General features: G+C 50.2%; 1 protein-coding gene across 1 annotated transcript in view; it reads left to right on the top strand.

The window, feature by feature from the left end:
• The window catches only part of DNAH10 (dynein axonemal heavy chain 10), a 129485-nt gene that overhangs the window by 32742 nt on the left and 76376 nt on the right, over positions 1-20367 (top strand). Inside the window, exons 18-24 of the mRNA XM_075534629.1 lie at positions 1055-1233; positions 2157-2368; positions 6314-6467; positions 8076-8309; positions 10950-11072; positions 13687-13920; positions 16921-17144. Coding sequence (XP_075390744.1) covers positions 1055-1233; positions 2157-2368; positions 6314-6467; positions 8076-8309; positions 10950-11072; positions 13687-13920; positions 16921-17144 — 1360 coding nt within the window. The remainder of the gene's footprint in view (positions 1-1054; positions 1234-2156; positions 2369-6313; positions 6468-8075; positions 8310-10949; positions 11073-13686; positions 13921-16920; positions 17145-20367) is intronic.

The following is a 20367-nucleotide window of genomic DNA, read 5'->3' as shown; positions in this document are numbered from 1 at the left end:
CACGTGAGCACTTGCTGTTGGGAAAATGGCGCCGGGAGACTTGGCTGCCTCCCTCTGTCAGGTGGAGAGGTGGAGGAAGGTGCTGTGGGGCAGGGAACCTGGAGGTACCTACTGTCGCTCAGGCAGTTTGGTCGCAAGTGTCCCCCTTCCTCCGGGCGACCTGTTCTCCTTCAGCGTCCCTTCAGCAGGCCACTTACATCCTGGACCACTCCCTCTTTGTCCCCACCCCCCCTCCCTTGGTAACATGGGCCCATTTGTTAACAACCAGGATCACATGAGATGGTCCGGCATCTTCCTGAACACTCCTTGGCGGGTTCTCAGTAAGCAATAGCACCCACCAGTGTGGCAGCTGGTCTCCACTTTCCCCTTTTCTGCTAACTCCACTGGCACGTTGGTGCCCAGTACCGATAACACTGATTGGCTGGCGCTTAAGAAAAGGCAGCTGCCAGGCGTTTGGAGGACCCTGAAGATTCAGGGCGCAAGCCGGCTGTGAGCCAGTAAGAGGGGACATTGGCGCAGGCCGCGTGTCCAGAAGGAGAGCGCTCCAGGATGTGTAGCTGCAGGGGCAGGAAGGAAACTGATGGCAGGATGCAGTGGTGCCAGGCAACCATGCAGGGGCCGCACAGGGCTGAGGATGCAGGGGCAGCGTAGCCCCTTGAGCAAGGGGGGTGGCAGGATGGAGCAGTGCTTCTCAATGTTCTCTGCACCCTGTTTTCCCCGGCAAGCTTTAAAAACCAGTGCTGCCGGGGGCCAACCCCAGAGTGCCATTCCACTGGGCTGGAGGGCGGTCTGGGCGTCAGGGTGTCCGAGCTCCCAGCGATTCTGGTGTGCGGTGGAGGGCAAGACCCACTTGGAGGGAGATGGCTCCGTCGACAGAACTCTCTAGTGGGAGCAATGTGTCCCGGCCACCGGGCCCCTGGGTTAGAGTAGGCTGGAGAGGGGACAACATCTGGCGATTCCCAGGTGGCCGGATGCGGATGATGGCTCACACCTCTGATGCTTGATTCCGTCTTCCATTTAACACCTCTCACTCCCGCACCCGTGTGCCCACTAGGCATGGACCTGTTAGGCAGTTTTGCCAAAGAGCTGGCCAAGCACGAGAAGAACCGGCAGGAGCTGGCCAATGCCGAGAAGCTCTTCGACCTTCCCATTACGATGTACCCGGAGCTGCTCCAGGTGCAGAAGGAGATGAATGGACTGAAGATGATCTATGAGCTCTATGGGGGGCTCAAGGTAAGCACGGGCCCGCTTCCCAAGAGACTGTCACCTGGGCAGTAGGGCCCTGGCTCAGGGGCGGCTGAGCTGGTGGTTGGAAGAGACAGTGTGAGTTCTGTCTGCAACCTGGAGGATGCTCCCATTGCAACAGTTTAACCAATTGCACTGTGGAAGGAAATTATGTTACATTACGTTTATGTGTTCCTCTGAGTACTTTAGAGAAACACATCCACAGAAACTCATGTATAAGAGAGTTTCATATAAAGGGTAAGTGCACATCAAGGAAACATCCCAACCCAGTGCTGCCCAAGCCCACAAGTCCACATTAGCCCATATGTTTGACACCGATTCACAAAGTCCTCCTCCGTCTCACAATACACATGCAGTGATGCCGACTGCAGGAGGAAAGTCGAGTCGGTGAATGTGTAAGCATCTCAGCATTGGCAGGGGTCTCCACACAGCTGCTCCAGCACCCAGGGCTGCATCGGAGTAAGTCCATGTGGCTTCTCCTCAGGGATGTCTTGCAGGAAGTGAGCTTTCCCAACTGAAGCAGGGAACTGGCTAAGGCAGCTGCACCCTCGTCCGGCCATCAGAAAGCAAGAGACCCGAGAACTAGAAAGGCGAGGCTCACCAAGCCCTTTATCGCTCCACCCTTCAATTAACCCCACATGTGTTTATCGGCCAGGTTGGCACAATAATCTAACTGCCTCAGTTTATATTACATCCTGGAACAGCAATTAGACTGGTGTTTGGCCCAAACCCCGGGACCCATAGCTTTGCTGAGTTGGTACATAAAACATAACAGAGTGGTGGGTATACAGGCAATGACCACCCCTAAAAGCTGAGCATGACCAAGAGGTAAGAACTTGCCTTCCCTGCCATGTCCTCTCCACATCTCCAGGAGGGCCTTATTGACTGAGCTGCTCCCGGTGCCTTTCCAGGTGGCTAAAGAAGAGTGGTCTCAGACCCTGTGGATCAACCTCAACATTCAGTTTCTCCAGGAAGGGGTTGATTCTTTTCTCAAGAATCTCAGGAAGTTCCCCAGGCAGGTCCGCAACCTCTCCGTAGCCTACTACTTGGAAGCAAAAATGAAGGCTTTCAAAGACTCGATTCCTTTACTTCTGGACCTGAAGCATGAAGCACTGCGAGAAAGGTGGGCTCTGTGTCGTGTGTGTGTGTATGTGTGTGTGTGTGTGTGTGTGTGTAGCTTCTCGCTTTCAGGGTGCCCTTTGCTCACCGTCTGCTCAGACCTGGCGAGGAGAAGAACAAGGTGTCGGCAGCAGTGCAGGGCTGGAAAGGCAAATCATTCCACAGTAGTATTTCTGGGCAAAAAATTCCTATACAATTATTTTCTAGTAAGACAAGAAAACCCTGCCAGGTTCATAGTAGCATTTGCAGTTGCAAAATTTGATGATTAAAAAAAAAATAACTAGACCGCTGAAACCGTTATCCTGAGATTACTCTTCAATCAAAAATATTCCCTGGGGGCTTCTTTAAACCAAACAATAGCTTAGATTAATAGTTTTAAAAAGGGTCAAGGAGGAGAAAGACAGGGCTCTCTACCCCCATAAAGAGTGACAGTCTCAGAAACGCACAGGGTCGGTCCACCCTGTCCTATAGGGTCGCTGTGAGTCAGCACAGCCCGCTGACAAGGAGTTTGTGTGGGTTTCTAGATGATCAAAGGGACAGCAGCAAGTGGGAGAGATTAGAGAGGATCCCAGGGGGCAGGGGGCTCTTGAGGGACAGAGACTCACCAGGGGAGGGGGAGAGTGAGTGCGTAACCCTCGGGATGGTGTCACGCTGCACATGGACCTGAGCTATGGCTTTGGTCTCTGTGTGCTGTGTGTAGTCACAGCAGCACAAACAAACAAACAAACAAACAAACAAACAGAAAGCCTGGAACAAAGGGGCTAGGATCAGAAGTAAAACTCAAAGATGAAATTGGAAATTTCTTAGTTATAAAAATGCTGCATCAACATACTACTTTCCTCTAGTTCTTTAATGCTTCCACCCCACCATCTATCCTGACCCCAATTCTACCTTACAAATCCAGCTAGACCAGAGCATGTGCACTGGTACAGACAAGAACTGGAAAGGCAGGGAATCCAGGACAGATAAACCCCTCAGGACCAATAATGAGAGTAGCTGTCCTGGGAAGGGAAGGGGAAGATGGGGGGAAAGGGGAACCGATTACAAGGATCTACATATAACCCCCTCCCTGGGGGATGGACAACAGAAAAGTGGGTGAGGGGAGACATTGGACAGTGTAAGATATGACAAAATAATAATTTATAAATTTTCAAGGGCTCATGAGGGAGGGAGTGGGGGAGTAGAGAGCTGTTACCAAGGGCTCAAGTAGAAAGCAAATGTTTTGAGAATGATTATGGCAGCAAACGTAAAAATGTGCTTGACACAATGGATGGATGTATGGGTTGTGATGAGTTGTACGAGCCCCCCAATAAAATGATATAAAAAAGAGAGAGAATGATGATGGCAACATATGTGCAAATGTGCTCGACACAATGGATGTCTGTCTGGATAGTGATAGGACTTTTAAGGGCCCCCAATAAAATGTTTTTTGTTTTAAAAAAGTGCTGTATCAACAAAGTGAAAAGATATAGCCACGTTAATTTGAAGAGCCTATTTCAATTAATTAATCCCAAACATTCGAAATGATCATTTCAACATGTGGCCAGTGTCGAACACTATTCATCAGCTATTTTACATTGAAAAGTAGCTCAGCCTCTCGTGTGTACTGGACACAGACATCTCATTTCAGCCATGTTTCAAACCCCCAGCCAGCACATGTGGCCCGTGGCTGCCATGTTGCACGAGGCAGGCCTTGCTGTGCTTTAATGGAAACACCAACCAGTACTCTGGGGTTTGGGGATGGAGGAAGCCCACCTCCCCTTTGTCTGTGATTGTTGGGGTATGGTTGCCCACAGACGGGTTAGCAGGAGCTTTGGGGGTTCCCTTCTCCCCACCATGTTCCTCTTTCCCTGTCACGTGTGGACGTAGAGCCTGGTATTAGTGATGGTCAGGTATTTAATAGCTACTTAAAGGCATCATATGACTGCTTCTTTTTTTTTTGGGGGGGGGGCTTTTCCAAGCCTTCTAAACCCATCAACTGAGAGAAAAGTGCCTGCAGATCATCAGTACCTAGCTTCCGCTGTGACTGCCCCTTCACAGAGGGCAGGCAGGCCTCGGGTCCAGGCAGCACAGTTCCCCGTCCATCTCCGGCACTGCTTGACTGAGAAAGCTGGGCACTTGTTTCTTACCTGGGTGCCCCTCAGTTTCTTTGCACGTAGAGCTAGGGAGAAGTAACCCTTTTCTAGCTACAGTGATCCAGTTTTCTGATCTTCAAAGCCAGGGTTTCTCAGCGTTTGCCCTTCCTCACCCTGTCCGACCTCTCTGAGTATCACCTGTTGGAGGGGATTGGGATCCCCAGAAAGATGGGCTGGAGTATGAACTGCGGGTTGCTGGATGCATGATCTTGTTTGGAAATAGGGTTGGAATATTCTAGTTGGTTAGGTAAGGATTAGGCCAGACTAGAGTAGGGGACTGGGTGAGAAGAGCGAGGCTCCGAGTCAGATGCAGAGGGAAGAGCCCGCATAGACATGAGGCAGAGGAGGGAAGGAGGCATCACCAAGCCAAGGAAGGCCAGAGATGCCGGGGAACCTCCAGAAGCCGCAAGAGACCAGAAAGGATCTTTGACCAGAACCCGTGGAAGCACATGGCGCTCCAGGCACCTTGTTTTCAGACTTCTGGCCACCAAATTTCTGTTTTCTTCAGCCACCCAGTCGGTGATGGATTGTTCAGGCCACCCAAATAACTCATAATGTACCTTTACTATCATGACCTAATATTTTCCCCCTTTAATTATCTTATTTCGTTCTTACTTAAATGAATGCCCTCGTAAATAGAAACACAAAAGCGCTCGCTGAAAGCAGAGACGTTCATCTGTTTTTTACTGAGATGGAAAGGAATGCTTAAAAATGATTAAATTTCAGCTTAAACCTGGTGCCTGTCTCTGAGCTGGGGCCGGCCCTCTAAGAAAAGTGGATGGCAGTGAAGAGGTGTCAAAGACACATCAACACCAAGCCGAGACTTTCTCTGTGCTTACACCCCCAGTGCACCCCCAACAGCCAACATGCTGCCCCTCAGGGGTCCATACTCATTAGTGACCACATTGTCCATCAGGCTCCCTGGTAGGGTGTCCACATTGTCCATCAGGCTCCCCGGTAGGGTGACTGACTTCCTGAGGGTTGGGATCACTTGTCTGGAGACCATGAGTCAGACAGAGGCAGTCTCCAAACATGGAAGCTGTGTGCACTGTTTTGGGCCATGCTCGTGTATCGGACTGGAGGACACATGCTGGTCACAGTGTTGTGTCTTGGAGGCAGTGCTGATGGCCAATGGGACTTGGGGGACTTTGGAAGCGTATTTCCAGTGATGTCTTCATATTCCATGATGCCACTGCGGAAGTGATGTTATCCGTGCTTTGCGTGGGTGCTTGGAGAGCAGACTGGCTTTCCATTCAACAGTTCATGCACGGTACGTTTCATGAAGTGGATTGCTATCCCCATTTCCTCCCATGTTTCCTGTTTGCATCCATTCATTCTTCTCTGCTCTACATACGTTCCTGCCTTCTGAGCGTTCTCCCTGGGCCATTGCTGCCCCTGTGCTCTCATAGGGCTGGCTGTTGTAAAGAGTAAGTGCATCCCTGGGGTTATAGTTGACCTTATAGATCAAAACCCAAATGCACTGCCATCATAGTTATCCTGTAGGGTAGGGTAGAACTGCCTCGTGGATTTCCCAGGCTGCAACCGTGCCTGGGAGTAGAAAGCCTCATTTTTCTCCCTCGGAGCAGCTGATGGCTTTGAACTGTCGAACTGTGGCTAGCAGCCCCGCTCGTAACCTGGTTGAGCTCACGGGCCTGCTGTTCGGCTGAAAGCTGAGCCTCGGGAGGGAGTTCCATTACAAGAGCGAAAGGCAGCTGAGGGCTATCGTCTTGGGGAGGGTCTGCAGTTTCAGGGGAGACCACCAGTCCATCTGCGAGCCCAGTCCATGCACTGCCTTTAACGTCAACCCCTTGCAGGCACTGGAAAGAGCTGATGGAGAAGACGGGCGTGTTCTTTGAAATGACCGAGACCTTCACTTTGGAAAACATGTTCGCCATGGAGCTGCACAAGCATGCCGATGTCCTCAACGAGATCGTCACGGCCGCCATCAAGGAGATCGCCATCGAGAAGGTGGGGCCCCTTCCAGGTCCGAGGCAGGAGCCAGAAACGTGTTCTCAGTCAAAGAGGAGGCACATTTGCTCTCGGACCTACCGCGCTGGTGGAAGAAAGAGTCCTTTCTAGAGCCGGATTGTTTCCCCCTCTATTATTTTTTCTCCTAAGCGTAGTTTCATGTGTGTGCAGTATTTGGTATGTTAACTGGATGCTTGTGGTCAAAACTGATGCTAAATGCGCTCCTCACTGTTCCAGCACCCGAAGAGACTTACCGTCAACCATTCGGTGTCTGTCCTTCCAGCGTTAAAAATGGGCACACACAAGTGGCGCCGTGGTTAAGTGCTGGGCTGCTTAGCAGAGGGTCTCCGTGGGAAGAAGACGTGGCGGTCTGCTTCCAGAAAGATTTGCAGACTTGGAAGGGTTAGGGTTAGGGTAAAAAGAAAAAAAGTAAAGAAAGATTTGCAGACTTGGAAGCCTTTTGTGGCAGAGCCACTCTGTCCTGTGTGTGTGTGTGGGGGGGGGGGGCTGTGAGCTGGAATTTAACTCGATGGCAGCGGGTTTGGTTTTTTTGAAGACACACTGATACATACCCATGCTTCCTACAGACACACACACGATTCTACACGTCTGTCTGCACGTGGTCATTGTTGTTCGGTGCCATCGAATCGGTTCCGACCCCTGGCGGCCCCGTGTACAGCAGAAGGAAGGCCTGCCTGGCCCCGCGCCGTCCTCCCAGTGGGTGTTATGTTTGAGGCTGTTGTCGCAGCTACTGCACCAATCCATCCCCTGAGAGTCTTGCTCTTTCCCCCACCCTGCACTTCATATAAACACACACATAGCTGTGTGTGCAGACATCACTTCTCAGCCTTTGGACTAAGGTCAAGTGTGGCTTGTATGCATGCATACACACATATACAGACGTGCACGCATGTATGCACACACGACACACATGTACACATACATTCACATATGGTCCTTGTATGGATGTGCATATGCACAGCATAGACAAACATGTGCGTATGTACACATACATCTTGATACAGATAACTCATGAACTGGAATCACAATTGACAAGCTTTCTCGCTTACCCGTGGAGAAGCCACAGGAGTAATAGTGCCTAAGCACCAAGATGTTGGAGGCAGAATAGGAGTGGTCCTGGCCCTCAGAAGTCCCACTTCCATTCTCAGCACATTGGGAGTTGTGTGATTACGACTCCCCAGGGTTGTTTTGGAGAGGAAATGAGAAACTGTATATAGCCTGCTTACCTGACAAGAAGCAGATGCTTAGTTAACAGTTATTGTGAGGATGCCCCACGCCAAGCCCACGGCCGTCCATTGTGCATCCTAACAACCTGCATGGTTTCTGAGGTTGTCAGTCTTTACGGGAGTAGACAGCCTCATCTTTCTCCTGCAGAGTGGCCGGTGAGTTTGAACTGTCAACCTGGCAGATACCAGCCCAACACTCAAATCACTATGATTGAGTCTAATTATCAAGAAACCCGGGAATCTGCCTTGAGGAGTCGATCAAAGACATGCTAAGGATATTGTCATTGAGTTGTAGTTGTGTGTTTGTAATACAGGTGCATGTATGTATATATATATATATTTTTTCCCCCTTCTTGGACAGGCTGTGAAGGAAATCCTGGACACGTGGGAAAACATGAAGTTCACCGTGATGAAGTATTATAAAGGCACCCAGGAGCGGGGCTACATCTTGGGGTCTGTTGATGACGTTATTCAGTGCCTTGACGACAACACTGTCAACCTACAAAGCATCTCCGGAAGCAGATTTGTGGGGCCTTTTCTACACACGGTCCACAAGTGGGAGAAAACCCTTTCTCTCATCGGGGAAGTCATTGAGGCAAGCGGAAAGCCCGAGGGTCGGGAGGGCCCATTCATAGCAGTCTTCCTTTGACGTGATGTGGCTGGTCCCTGGACAAACGCCCACACCGCCTTAGTTTATTTCAGAGGTTGGGCATGTGGCTTCTTTCCCCATGTCTCTGTTCTTGTTTACTACCACTCTGCTCTTGTTGAAAGGATACTTCTTTTTGTCCATTCAGAATTTTAAGCAGGTTTACTTTAAAGTCCCTTTCCTCTTTCTAGGATCCCCAGTGGCATGGTGGCTGCCCATTAGGTTGTGATCCACAAGGCCAGCAGTTCAAAACCACTAGCCACTCTTGGGGAGACAAATGGGGCTTTCTAATCCCGTAAGAAGTTACAGTTTCAGAAACCCACAGAGGCAGTTTTCCTCTGTCCTGCAGGGTCACCGTGAGGTGGCATCAGTGACGTGGGGACAGTGAGTCTTGTTTTTCTCCTATTGCTCTATAGTCTTTTTCTTATTTTCTTAGGTGAGAATTTTCGTTTGGTTTTGTTTCTGCTAAGTGTCATGGCGGTGACTTTCTCTCTGTGTTGTGTGGTTTTGTTTGGTAACTTATTGTGTTATCTCACTATTGTTGGACATGCACACAGAAACAATACACCAACTCCACAGTGCTGCATGTTCAGTTCAGTGACACTGGTTATCTCCTTACAGCTCTGCGACTATTCCCACCCTCTTTTTATTTTAAACGTTTTATCAGGGGCTCATGCAACTCTTATCACAATCCATACATACATCAATTGTGTAAAGCACATCTGTACATTCTTTGCCCTCATCATTTTCAAAGCATTTGCTCTCCACTTAAGCCCTTTGCATCAGGTCCTCTTCCCCCCCGCCTCCCTCCCCGCTCCTCTCTCCCTCATGAGCCCTTGATAATTTATAAATTATTATTTTGTCATATCTTGTCCTGTCTGACGTCTCCCTTCACCCCTTTTCTCTTGTCCATCCCCCAGGGAGGAGGTCACATGTGGATCCTTGTAATCAGTTCCCTCTTTCCAACCCCCTCACCCTCTACCCTCCCAGTATCGCCCCTCACACCCCTGGTCCTGAAGGGATTATCCGCCCTGGATTCCCTGTGCCCCCAGCTCCCATGTGTACCAGTGTCCACCCTCTGGTCCAGCCAGACTTGCAGTTGTTCCTCCATCATCAAGATAAGCCCATTGACCACTAAAGGGGCTCCTTTCCATTCTTTGAGCTGCTGTTATCAGTTTGACTCCATATCCTTTTTCACCCTTGACTGACCACAGTACTCCCTAAAACCCCAAGCCAAACTCCCCGCCATCAGTCAAGGCTGACGCGCAGTGAGGCCCTGTGGGTTTCTGAGACTGTCTGCTCGCTGGAGTAGAAAGCCTCGTCTTTCTCCCATGTAGCTGTTGGTGATTTTGACCTGCCGACCATACGGATCACGGCCCAACTTGTGGCCACTACCCCGCCAGCGCTCACGGTGGACCGTTTTTACTAGCTCAGCTATGATTTAGCTTAAGAAGAGATCAGGTGGTATTTTTGGTTCCAGGTTTAAAGATGATCTTCAAGCAATGGTTTCAGGGACCCATGTCGTCCCCACGGCTCCAGAGAGTCTGCGTCTACACGAATTTGGAAATCCTGTTCTGTGTTCCCCCTTCTGATCAGGATTATTCTGCTGTAGACACTGTGGTAGAAATGTGCAGTGTTGGTGGCTGGGCACCAGCTAGTTCCTCTGGTCTCCTGGCAAAGGAGGCAGCTATTCTCAGAGGCAATCCCTAGATCCAAACACTAGCTATTCCTCTCATATTCCTGCCCCCACTTCTTTCTCTGTGAGTTTATTTAATTTGGGGTCAGCTTATTTTTTTGTTTTTTACACAATAGGGAAGAATTTTATTGGAGCCCCTAGGGGAAACCCCAGAGGGGCCCAGCATCCCCTGCTGTGTAGGCTTGCCCAGCAAAGGGTCACACCATTCACTGTACCCCCATGTCCCAGAGGGACTCCCCTTGAGCCGAGCCCCAAAGCCCCAGGACTGGCTGGAGGTGGGGATAGGTCACTTATATAAACCCCTGACACCTCCCCGCCCCCAGTGCTTACTTCCCATTATTGTGTGCTTTTGCTGTGTCCCCAGCCTGGCCCGTAGCATGGGCTCCTTCCGACAAGGCCTTATGTTAGATGGCTTGGATGGTCTTCCTGTGTGAGAATGTCTAGGCCAGACGCCTGAGAGTCACCCAGGCTGGACGCCTCGCTGGGCATGGTGGCCTTTCCTTCTCCCCAGACCAGCCAAGTGGTTCCTTGCCGGCCACGTCCTGAGTCCTGAGCTTCGGGCGGGATGCCGGCCGATTTGATTCACTGCCAGGAGAGCGGTCAGGCCCTGGCCCCCATCGTAATCGGGTTTTCGTGACTTCTGTGTAGTTCTACCCCCGGTCTCTGCGGGGCGATATTTCCCCGCTCGCAGCTCCCTCACAGTTCATGACTGGAGTGAACGATGAGTGTGGCCTGGTATTTAAAGGTAGCCAGTCATCCTGAATGCCTGCCTATTGGCAGAGAGTCCTCTGACTGAGCGGATACGAACTCGCCCTGCCTTTGAGTGGGCTTTTGTTCTGCACCCTGAAGTCCACGAGTGACCTGCTGCTGACGTTGGCCCTTTGCACTTGCAGATCTGGATGCTGGTTCAGCGGAAGTGGATGTATCTCGAGAGCATTTTTATTGGCGGGGACATACGATCCCAACTCCCAGAAGAGGCCAAGAAGTTTGACAGCATCGATAAAGTGTTCAGAAGGGCAAGTGGATTTTCTCTTGTTGACGCTTTTCACTGCAGATTCTGTGAGGGTTTACAGAGCAGGCCACCAGGCCTGCGTGCAATAGCGCACACGCATTGTCTCAGCTCGCCCACTGCAATCCCCTCGAGGCACCGTCGCTGGTCTCACTTCCTCTGTGTGTCCTCTCTGGTCCCCTGACCCTCGGAGCTTTGCTGCCCTTCTATTGTCAATGACTGACCATTCTAACCGGGGGTGGGGGTGTGTGTTCATGTTCACTTCCAGATGGGAGGGGTGACTGCGGGCCACCACCTTGGGGGTCCCACCAGTCTCACTCCGCCTGGTCAGCTTGATGTCTTTCATGATTCTGAATTTTGTTCTACTTTTGCCTTATATTTAGGCGTGAAAGTGTGGGGGAAGCACCAGCCCCCCCCCCCCACTAATCACAGATTCGGTAGATGCAATTGTACGGATATATATATATATAATAAAGTCATAGAGATCATGAAAGATAAAAGAGAGATTGAAATAATGGAGTCAGACACATTTCATAGTAGCATGCTCACCTCAGCCCCATATGGAGATTGGAGACTGGAGGGCAGGAGAGAGGGGGAGGGGAAGGAGGACAAGGAGAGAGGGAACAGGGGAACATGGATCTGGGGAGTGAGGATGGGGGAGTGGAGAGAAGCCAAAAGGAATCTTTATTGCTAACCCAGGCTTATATACCTTTGTGGGGAGTGCAAGCCCACTAATTACAGGTAAGGACACACGTCACAGGAAGGGGTTGCACTATAGGTTATATACAGCAATGAGAGGGGACAATCTAGGGGTATCATACAATAGGAAGAGGAGGGATTGGGGGCACACATGTGACAAGGGGCGGATTCTAGATTCAGGATGGCAGCCTAACTTTGGATGTCACTGAGCAGGTTTGACTTGTTCTCTGGATCTCATAGAGACCATTATCAGTAGTGTGTAAATCCCACTCACAGGGACCAGACTGATGGTCACAAGCCTTTAGGGAGAAGTAGCCCATTGTCCTTAGCAGCAGGGAGCAGGCCCTACCTGTGGTGGGAACAGAAAGTAGTCTGGCAACTGACTGCCTTCAGGGAGGTAACTTGACAATCAGTTATCATTCGCTGCAGGCAGTGTCCTAAGTCTAACATATATTTGGGGGAGACGACTTGGGAGAAATCTTTCTGTTTCCCACATGAAAGGAGGACTGTTATTTTAGATTTCACTTTTTATTTATAGGTAACATTTTTTTAAATCATTTTCTGGCTCCCCCCACCCCATCATTTTAGTTGGCCTTAATCTGTTTAGTAACACTTACGATACTGCAACTTTTTGAAGTGTTTTTAAACAATATATATTTTAAAAATAGTGCTTGTTGGTTAAAAAAATTTAGAAAGATGTAAAAAGATGTATCTTTCTTGGTTCCATCCCCTGACCTGATCTCAGAAAGCATTTCTCTGACCATTTGCGGGGAGTCACGTCAGCTCCGTCCTGCAGTGTGGCACAGTCAGGACAGACTGGTGGCAATGCGTCGATCATCCAGGTTTAGAACCCAAACTCAAACCCCTCAGGACCAGCTGAGCGTGGCCATCCCGGGAGGGTGGAAGGAGGAGGGGTGGAAAGGGGAACCGATGACAAGGATCTACATGTGACCTCCTCCCTGGGGGACAGACCACAGTAAAGTGGGTGAAGGGAGACTTTGGACAGTGCAAGACATGACAAAAATAATAATTTATCAATTATCAAGGGTGTGTGAGGGAGCAGGGAGTGGGGAGGGAAGGGAAAATTGAGCTGATACCAAGGGCTCAAGTAGAAAGAAAATGTTTTGAGAATGATGATGGCAACAAATATATGCATGCTTCACACAAGGTATGTATGTATGGATTGTGATAAGGGTTGTATGAGCCCCCAATAAAATGATTTTTTAATGCAATTGAATGATGGATTGTAAGAGCCCCCAATAAAGTGATAAAAATTTGAGAAAAAAGGAGTGTATTACATGTAGCCCCCCCATCCCAAAGGGGACGAACAACAGAAATGTGGGTGCAGGGAGACAACAGACAATGTAAGATACGAAATAATAATACCAATGTAATCAATCAAGGAATCATGAGGGTGGGAGAGTCAGGACAAAAAGAGACACTTTTACCAAGGGCTCAAGTAGAAAGAAAATGTTTTGGAAATTACGATGGCAACATATGTACAAATATGCTTGATACAATTGATGTATGGAATGTTATGAGCCACCAAAAAAGTATTTTTGTAAAAAAAGAAAGCATGTTCTATATAATATGTTTGAAGGTACCCAAACCAAGCCCCCTGCCATTGGGTCGTTTCTGACTCTTAACCACCCAGCAGCCCCATTTCAACGCACAGTGACCCTGTGTCGGGTGGTTGAGGCCGTGCGTCTATATAGGGGCAGACAGCCTCATCTGTCTCACTGGGAGTGGAGGTGGGTGTGAATCGTGAACCTAGAGGCTCCCTGCCCACTGTGTCCGACCTCACAGCGCCCCAGGGCGCACGGAGGGTGCAAGGGTGGCTTGCTCCCTGCCACATCCAGCTGCGGGAAGGAAGGCGACGCGTGTGCCGTGCTCCGCTTACGGCTCCCTGGCCGTCCTTCCAGATCATGGCGGACACGCTGAAAGACCCCGTGATCAAGAAGTGCTGCGAGGCCCAGAACCGCCTCAGCGAGCTGCAGAACCTCAGCGAGGGCCTGGAGAAGTGCCAGAAGAGTCTGAACGACTACCTGGACTCCAAGCGCAACGCTTTCCCCAGGTTCTTCTTCATCTCCGACGACGAGCTGCTCAGCATCCTGGGCAGCAGCGACCCGCTCTGCGTGCAGGAGCACATGATAAAGGTGGGGCCTTGCGTGTGTGTGGGGGGAGCACATGATAAAGGTGGGTCCCTGCGTGTGTGTGGGGGAGCACATGATAAAGGTGGGTCCCTGCGTGTGTGTGGGGGGAGCACATGATAAAGGTGGGGCCCTGCGGGGGGGCACATGATAAAGGTGGGTTCCTGTGTGTGTGTGTGGGGAGCACATGATAAAGGTGGGTCCCTGCGTGTGGGGGGGGCAGCAGGAACACATGATAAAGGTGGGTCCCTGCGTGTGGGGGGGCAGCAGGAGCACATGATAAAGGTGGGTCCCTGCGTGTGGGGGGGGCAACAGGAGCACATGATAAAGTGGGTCCCTGCATGTGGGGGGGGGCGGCAGCAGGAGCACATGATAAAGGTGGGTCCCTGCGTGTGTGGGGGGGGCAGCAGGAGCACATGATAAAGGTGGGGCCCTGCGTGTGGGGGGGGAGCACATGACAAAGGTGGGTCCCTGCAGGGGGGGCGGCAGGAGCACATGATACAGGTGGGTCCCTGGGGAGGAGAGGCAGGAGCACATGATACAGGTGGGTCCCTGGAGGGGGGGAGAGGCAGGAGCACATGATAAAGGTGGGTCCCTGGGGGGGAGAGGCAGGAGCACATGATAAAGGTGGGTCCCTGGGGGGGGGGGAGGCAGGAGCACATGATGAAGGTGGGTCCCTGCGGGGTGGCAGGAGCACATGACAAAGGTGGGCCCTCAGGGACAGGAGCATGGGACACAGGTCAGCCCTCTAGCCCCATGGCCACTGTGAAATGGTGTCCACCTGGGTGTCTGAAGCTGAAGTCTGGGGAGACTCACTGGGTCTGAATTACACTGTGCCTTGTTCCTCTTGTCCATAGCCCCCAAACAAACATTTTATTTTTGAGAAACAGGAAAAAAACAAGTTAATAAACAGAGGTAACATAACCTACTGGCCACGGAGTCAGTTTCAGCCGCTAGCGCCCCATGCCGTCGTGCTTTTGGTGTGTGCTGACCCATGGCAACCCCGTGCACAGCAGACGGGAACACGCCCGGCCCTGCGTCGCCTCACAATTGTTCTTCTGCCCGAGGCCATCGCTGCAGCCACTGTGTCCGTCCATCTCCCCGAGAGCCTTCCTCTTTGTCTCTGCCCCTCTCCTTTACCCAGCGTGACGTCCTTCTCCAGGGACTGGTCTCTCCTGACCACAGGCCCCAATAATGTAAGATGTTCCCTTTCCTTTTTCACATCTTCCACTCTTTCTAGATTCATACTTCATACATTCCAGCTTCTGATTATCAGTAGATTGTTGCAGCCCCAAATTGCTCAGCACGGAACTGAGGATTTGCATGTGGATGAGGGTGTACTCCCCCCAAAATGGAATTTTTTCAAAGCTATGTATTAATTTTTCTTTTTACAAAACAACCTCATCACCTTCAAAGTTCTCTCCAGGACACTTAGTACCTTTGTCAAATCTGCGATCCGATTCTTGGAAACGTTTTTCCAGTTCATCTGTTTGGATGGCTGAAAGCACCTCCCTCATTTTCTTCTTCACCTCTTCTACATCCTGAAATCACTGTCCTTTCATGTCCTCCTTCATTCGTGAAACAAAAAAATGACAAAGAGCCAGGCGAGGTGAGTCAATGGGTGGGGCAGGAGAGGCATGCTGGTTTATTTTGCCAAAAACTGGCGCACTGAGATGGCTGCGTGAGCAGGTGTATTGTCGTGGTGGCAAAGCTAGTCCTCCATCTGCCACAGATCAGGCCTTTTCTGTCACATGCTGTTATGCAGTCTTTTCAGAACCTCTAAATAGAAAGCTTGAGGAATAGCCTGACCTGGTGGAACAAGCTCCAGATGCACCACGAGTCACGTTTTCGTCTGTTTGGGAAGTTGACGGACATCCAGAATGAGGTTTGACATCAGTCGGCCTTTCACCTTCTTGAAATGAGAAAACCACGTGTCCCCTTGAGTTTTCCCATAGCGCTGCCCTTGTAAGCTGTGTCCAACATCGCAACAGTGTTTCTTTTTAAAAATCATTTATTGGGGACTCGTACAACTCTTATCACCATCCATCCATCGTGTCAAGCACATTTGTACATTTGTTGCCATCGTCATTCTCAAAACATTTTCATTTCCTCATTTCCCCCTCCCTCCCTGCTCCCCCTCTCTCACAAACCCTTGATAATTTATAAATTAGTATTATTTAGTCATGTCTTACACTGTCCGATGTCTCCCTTCACCCACTTTTCTGTCAGTACAACAGCTTCTGTGGCATTTTTCCCCAAGCAGGAAATGAAATTTCTCAGCCACACACTGTTCTCTTAAATTAGCCATTGCAAAAACCGAGGTTCAAGCGAAACTGCTCTCACGAAAAAAATTCACTGTGACCAGAGAGAACCTTCCCAGGTGACTCCACTGGGTGCACTGACTCAGAGCGAGTTGCTGGATGTTCGCCTAGCAGGAAAAATGCATACTATGAAAGCTCTGCTCAGCGGAGCTTTTTTAATTTTGGGGGGTGGAGGGTACCCCGTCATATGTCTCAGCCCCAGGGTGCTCATTCAGGGTCCTGGGCTGGTGCAAGTGGTGCCCGCACTGGACTGTGGTTGGTGATTTGCATCCACTGAGAGGCACCTCCCAAGAAGGGCCCGCGGTGCTCAGCATCCGGAACATCAACCACGGAAACCCCAGAGGAGTTCAGCTCTGCTCTGCCGCACACGGGGTGACCACGAGTAGGAATCAGCTCAGCACCGACTGGGACTGGGCGGGCAGAGTGTGTCCTCACCAGGCCACCTTACCTTTTGAAGTGGTGCCCCTGTTGATACTGCCCTAGGGCGGTGCATACGTAGTGAGTCCTCTCTTCTGTCCCCGACAGAGCTTGGCACACCTCCGGGCAAACGAGTGTCCGCGAAGTCTTGGTTTTGTGAACCTTTCTTTGCCGTGTGACCCCAGCTCGCCGGTTGCTTTTCCCGCGTCCTCTGGTTCTGGCGGGCTGCCATGCGGTGTCTCAGGCCCTGGCTCCCGCTGTCTTGCAGATGTACGACAACATCGCGTCCCTGAGGTTCAACGACGGAGACAGTGGGGAGAAGCTCGTGTCGGCCATGGTCTCAGCAGAAGGAGAAGTCATGGAGTTCCGTAAGATCATCCGGGCCGAAGGGCGCGTGGAGGACTGGATGACTGCTGTCCTGAACGAAATGAGAAGAACCAACCGGCTCATCACGAAAGAGGCCATCTTCCGATACTGTGAAGACAGGATCAGGTACTCGTAGCTGCAGCAGATGGGTCTTAAGGGTCCGAGGGAGAAGGTACTCTTCAGTACAGTCAACCGTAGGAAGCCAGAGAGCAGCATGCAACTGAGACCAAAGCTCGGCAGGCAGGAAGGGACAGGAAAGATGGGAGAATGGAGACGGGGTGGGGCAGGGAGCACGTGGGAAGAGTGAGGGCTGTCCCCCCCCCAGGGCCTGGCAGCCCTTGCCAGGAAGCAGAATGTGTGTGCATCATGGAATGAAGGAGTAACCAACTGCCACCTCACTGCCATCCAGTCAGTGCTGACGCTTAGCAGACCCCTGTCGGTTCCGAGATGGTAACTCTTATGGGAGTAGAAAGGCCCAGTCTTTCTCCTGCAGAGCTGCCTGTGACCTTGAACTGCTGACCATTAGGCTCACAGCCCAACGCATAACCACTGCACCACCAGGGCGCCTAACATGCTACAGTATCAGGTAGAAATTCCTTCTCTCTGAAAGTTGACTAGTGTTTCAGGTCTGGTTTTCTTACAGCCTCTGGACAGCCTCTGTGTCCCGGGGCAGATACCGACTGTGTTCCTTTTGGCTTTGCTCTGGGCCCCTTTATTGCCTTAATCACTTGACCCCAGTCTCCCCTCTTCAGATTGCCCACGTCCCAGGTTTGGCTGAAAGCAGAGAACACCAGGACGGTGTTCACTCGTATTTTATTGACTATGGAGAGGCATTGAACTGTGTAGCCATAGCCAACGATGGATGGCATTTTGAAGAATGGGAATTCCAGAGCGCTTCCCTGGACTCACGTAGAACCCCCACATACACCACGAGGCAGCCGCTCAAACAGAGCCAGGGAATGGTGCATGGTTTAAAATCAGGAAGAGGAAGGTGTCAGGGTTGTATCTTTTTACCATACTTATTTAATCTGTATGCTGAGAAAATAATCCAAGAAGCTGGACCATCTAAAGAACACACATAGGACCTGGCATCAGGGGTCCCCAGCTCCTGAGGAAGGACTTGGTGCTTGGAGGAGTGGAAGGCCCAAGACAAAGCGGAAGCTCTCCACGCGATGGACGGCGCTGTGTCTGCAACAGCGGGCTTAACCCCGGCAGCGACTGGGAGGCTGGCCCAGGGCTGGTCATGCATGCGGTTGCAACGAGTCAGCACTGACTCTAACAACAGCAGCCAGGCTTGTCTTCAGGTGCTTGTCAGCACCACTTTCTGATCGCTGTCCACTTTGTGAGAGCTCTCTGACTGCACGGCTCTTCTCCCTGCCTTGCTTGCCCTCCCTTCCTTATTTCTTTTTTTAAATTTTAGATAATTTTATTGGGGGCTCGTACAGCTCTTATCACAATCCATCCATCCATCCATGTGTCGAGCACATTGGTGCATATGCTGCCGTCATCCTGCTCCAAACATTTTCTTTCTACTTGATCCCTTGGTATCAACTCATTTCCTCCCCCACCCTCCCTCCCTCCCTCCCTCCCTCTCTTCCTCCCTCCCTCTCTTCCTCCCTCCCTCTCTCCCTCCCTCCCTCCCTTCCTCCCTCCCTCCCTCTCTTCCTCCCTCCCTCCCTCCCTCATGAATCCTTGATAATTTATTTAAAACATTTTTCATGTCTAACACCGACTGCTGTCGCCCTTCACCCACTTTTCTGTTGTCTGTCCCCCTGGGAGGGGACTATATGTAGATCTTTGTGATCGGTTCCCCTCACCTCACCCCACTCCCCTTTACTTTCCTGATATCACTACTCTTCTGACTGGTCCTGAGATTTATCTGTCCTGGATTCCCTGTTCAAGGGCAGTGTAGCCGAGAGGAATTACTGAAACCCAACTGAAGGCCAAATATGATAGTGGGACAAGAAATAAAGGAATAAAAAATGTAAAAGGAAATAGAGGAAAGAACTAGGAGGTAAAATAAATGCAGGCATGTACATATGTAAATATATTTATATTTATGTATAATGATAGGGAAATAGATCTATGTACACATATTTATTTGTTAAGTATAAAGTGGTAGATGGACATTGGGCCTCTACTCAAGTCCTCCCTCAAGGCAAGAACACTTTATTATAATAACTAGGCATTCTGTGATGCTCACCTTCCTGACACGATCGCTGAAGACAAAATGAGTGCATAAGCAAATGTGGTGAAGAAAGCTGATGGTGCCCAGTTATCAAAAGATACAGCATCTGGGGTCTTAAAGGCTTGAAGATAAACAAGTGGCCATCTAGCTGAGAAGCAACAAAGTCCACATGGAAGAAGCACACCAGCCTCTGTGATCTAGAGGTGTTGATGGGATCAGATATCAGGCATCAAAGACCCAGAAAAAAAATCATATCAATGTGAATGAGGGGGAGTTCAGAGTGGAGACCCAAAGCCCATCTGTAGATATCCCCTTACAGAAGGGTCACAGGGAAGAGATGAGCTAGTCAGGGTGCAGTGTAGCACCGACGAAACATAGAACTTTCCTCCCCCCATATAATGCTTCCTCCCCCCATACTATCATGACCCCAATTCTACCTTACAAATCCGGCTCCCCCACCTTTCGTCCTCACCAGCAAGGGCCATAGCCGACAAGGTGGTTGAAAAGTAGAGTATCTCACTGTGCGTTTGGTCTACATGACCGTATCAACCGGAGGCATTAAACATCACTTCCTGTTCGAATTGCCCCATTCTTATAACTTCTTTGAGGAGATGTCCGTTCAAGTCCTTTGCCCATTTAAAAATTGGGTTACTGTCCTTTTGTCATTATGTTAGAGAAGTTCTAGAAAGAATATCTGCTGGATTTTAACCTTCTTAAAAAACAGTTTTATTAGCACTTTGTCCACATATCATACAATTCAATAGCTCAACCATATCACAAGAGTTGTGCAGTCTTTACCACAACCGATTTTAGAACATTTTTCCCCTGTACTCATTGTTCCTCATGTATATTTTTACATTTTTGCAAAAATGTGCACAACAACACATTCACCAGTTCAACACCGTTGACCTGTATCATTCACTGACATTGCTTGTACCCTTTGTGTTTTGCAAGCACTATTGATACCCCTCCCCAAATTGTCCCACCACCATTAAAATGAACACAATGCCCCCTAAAGCGAAAAATCCCCTCCCCCGCAATAACCAGAGGTCAAGTTTGGTTTCTTTCTTTCTTTTAGTAGTTTTCGTGATAAGATATTCACATATCATACACTTCCATAGTGAAGCCACTACTAAATGGATCTTACACCAGGATCAGATG

The sequence above is a fragment of the Tenrec ecaudatus genome, chromosome 16 (genome assembly GCF_050624435.1).
Source record: "Tenrec ecaudatus isolate mTenEca1 chromosome 16, mTenEca1.hap1, whole genome shotgun sequence".
Classification (NCBI taxonomy): Eukaryota; Metazoa; Chordata; class Mammalia; order Afrosoricida; family Tenrecidae; genus Tenrec; species Tenrec ecaudatus.
The sequence above is the reverse complement of the archived record's forward strand: the minus strand, read 5'-3'. Positions and strand labels throughout refer to the sequence as shown.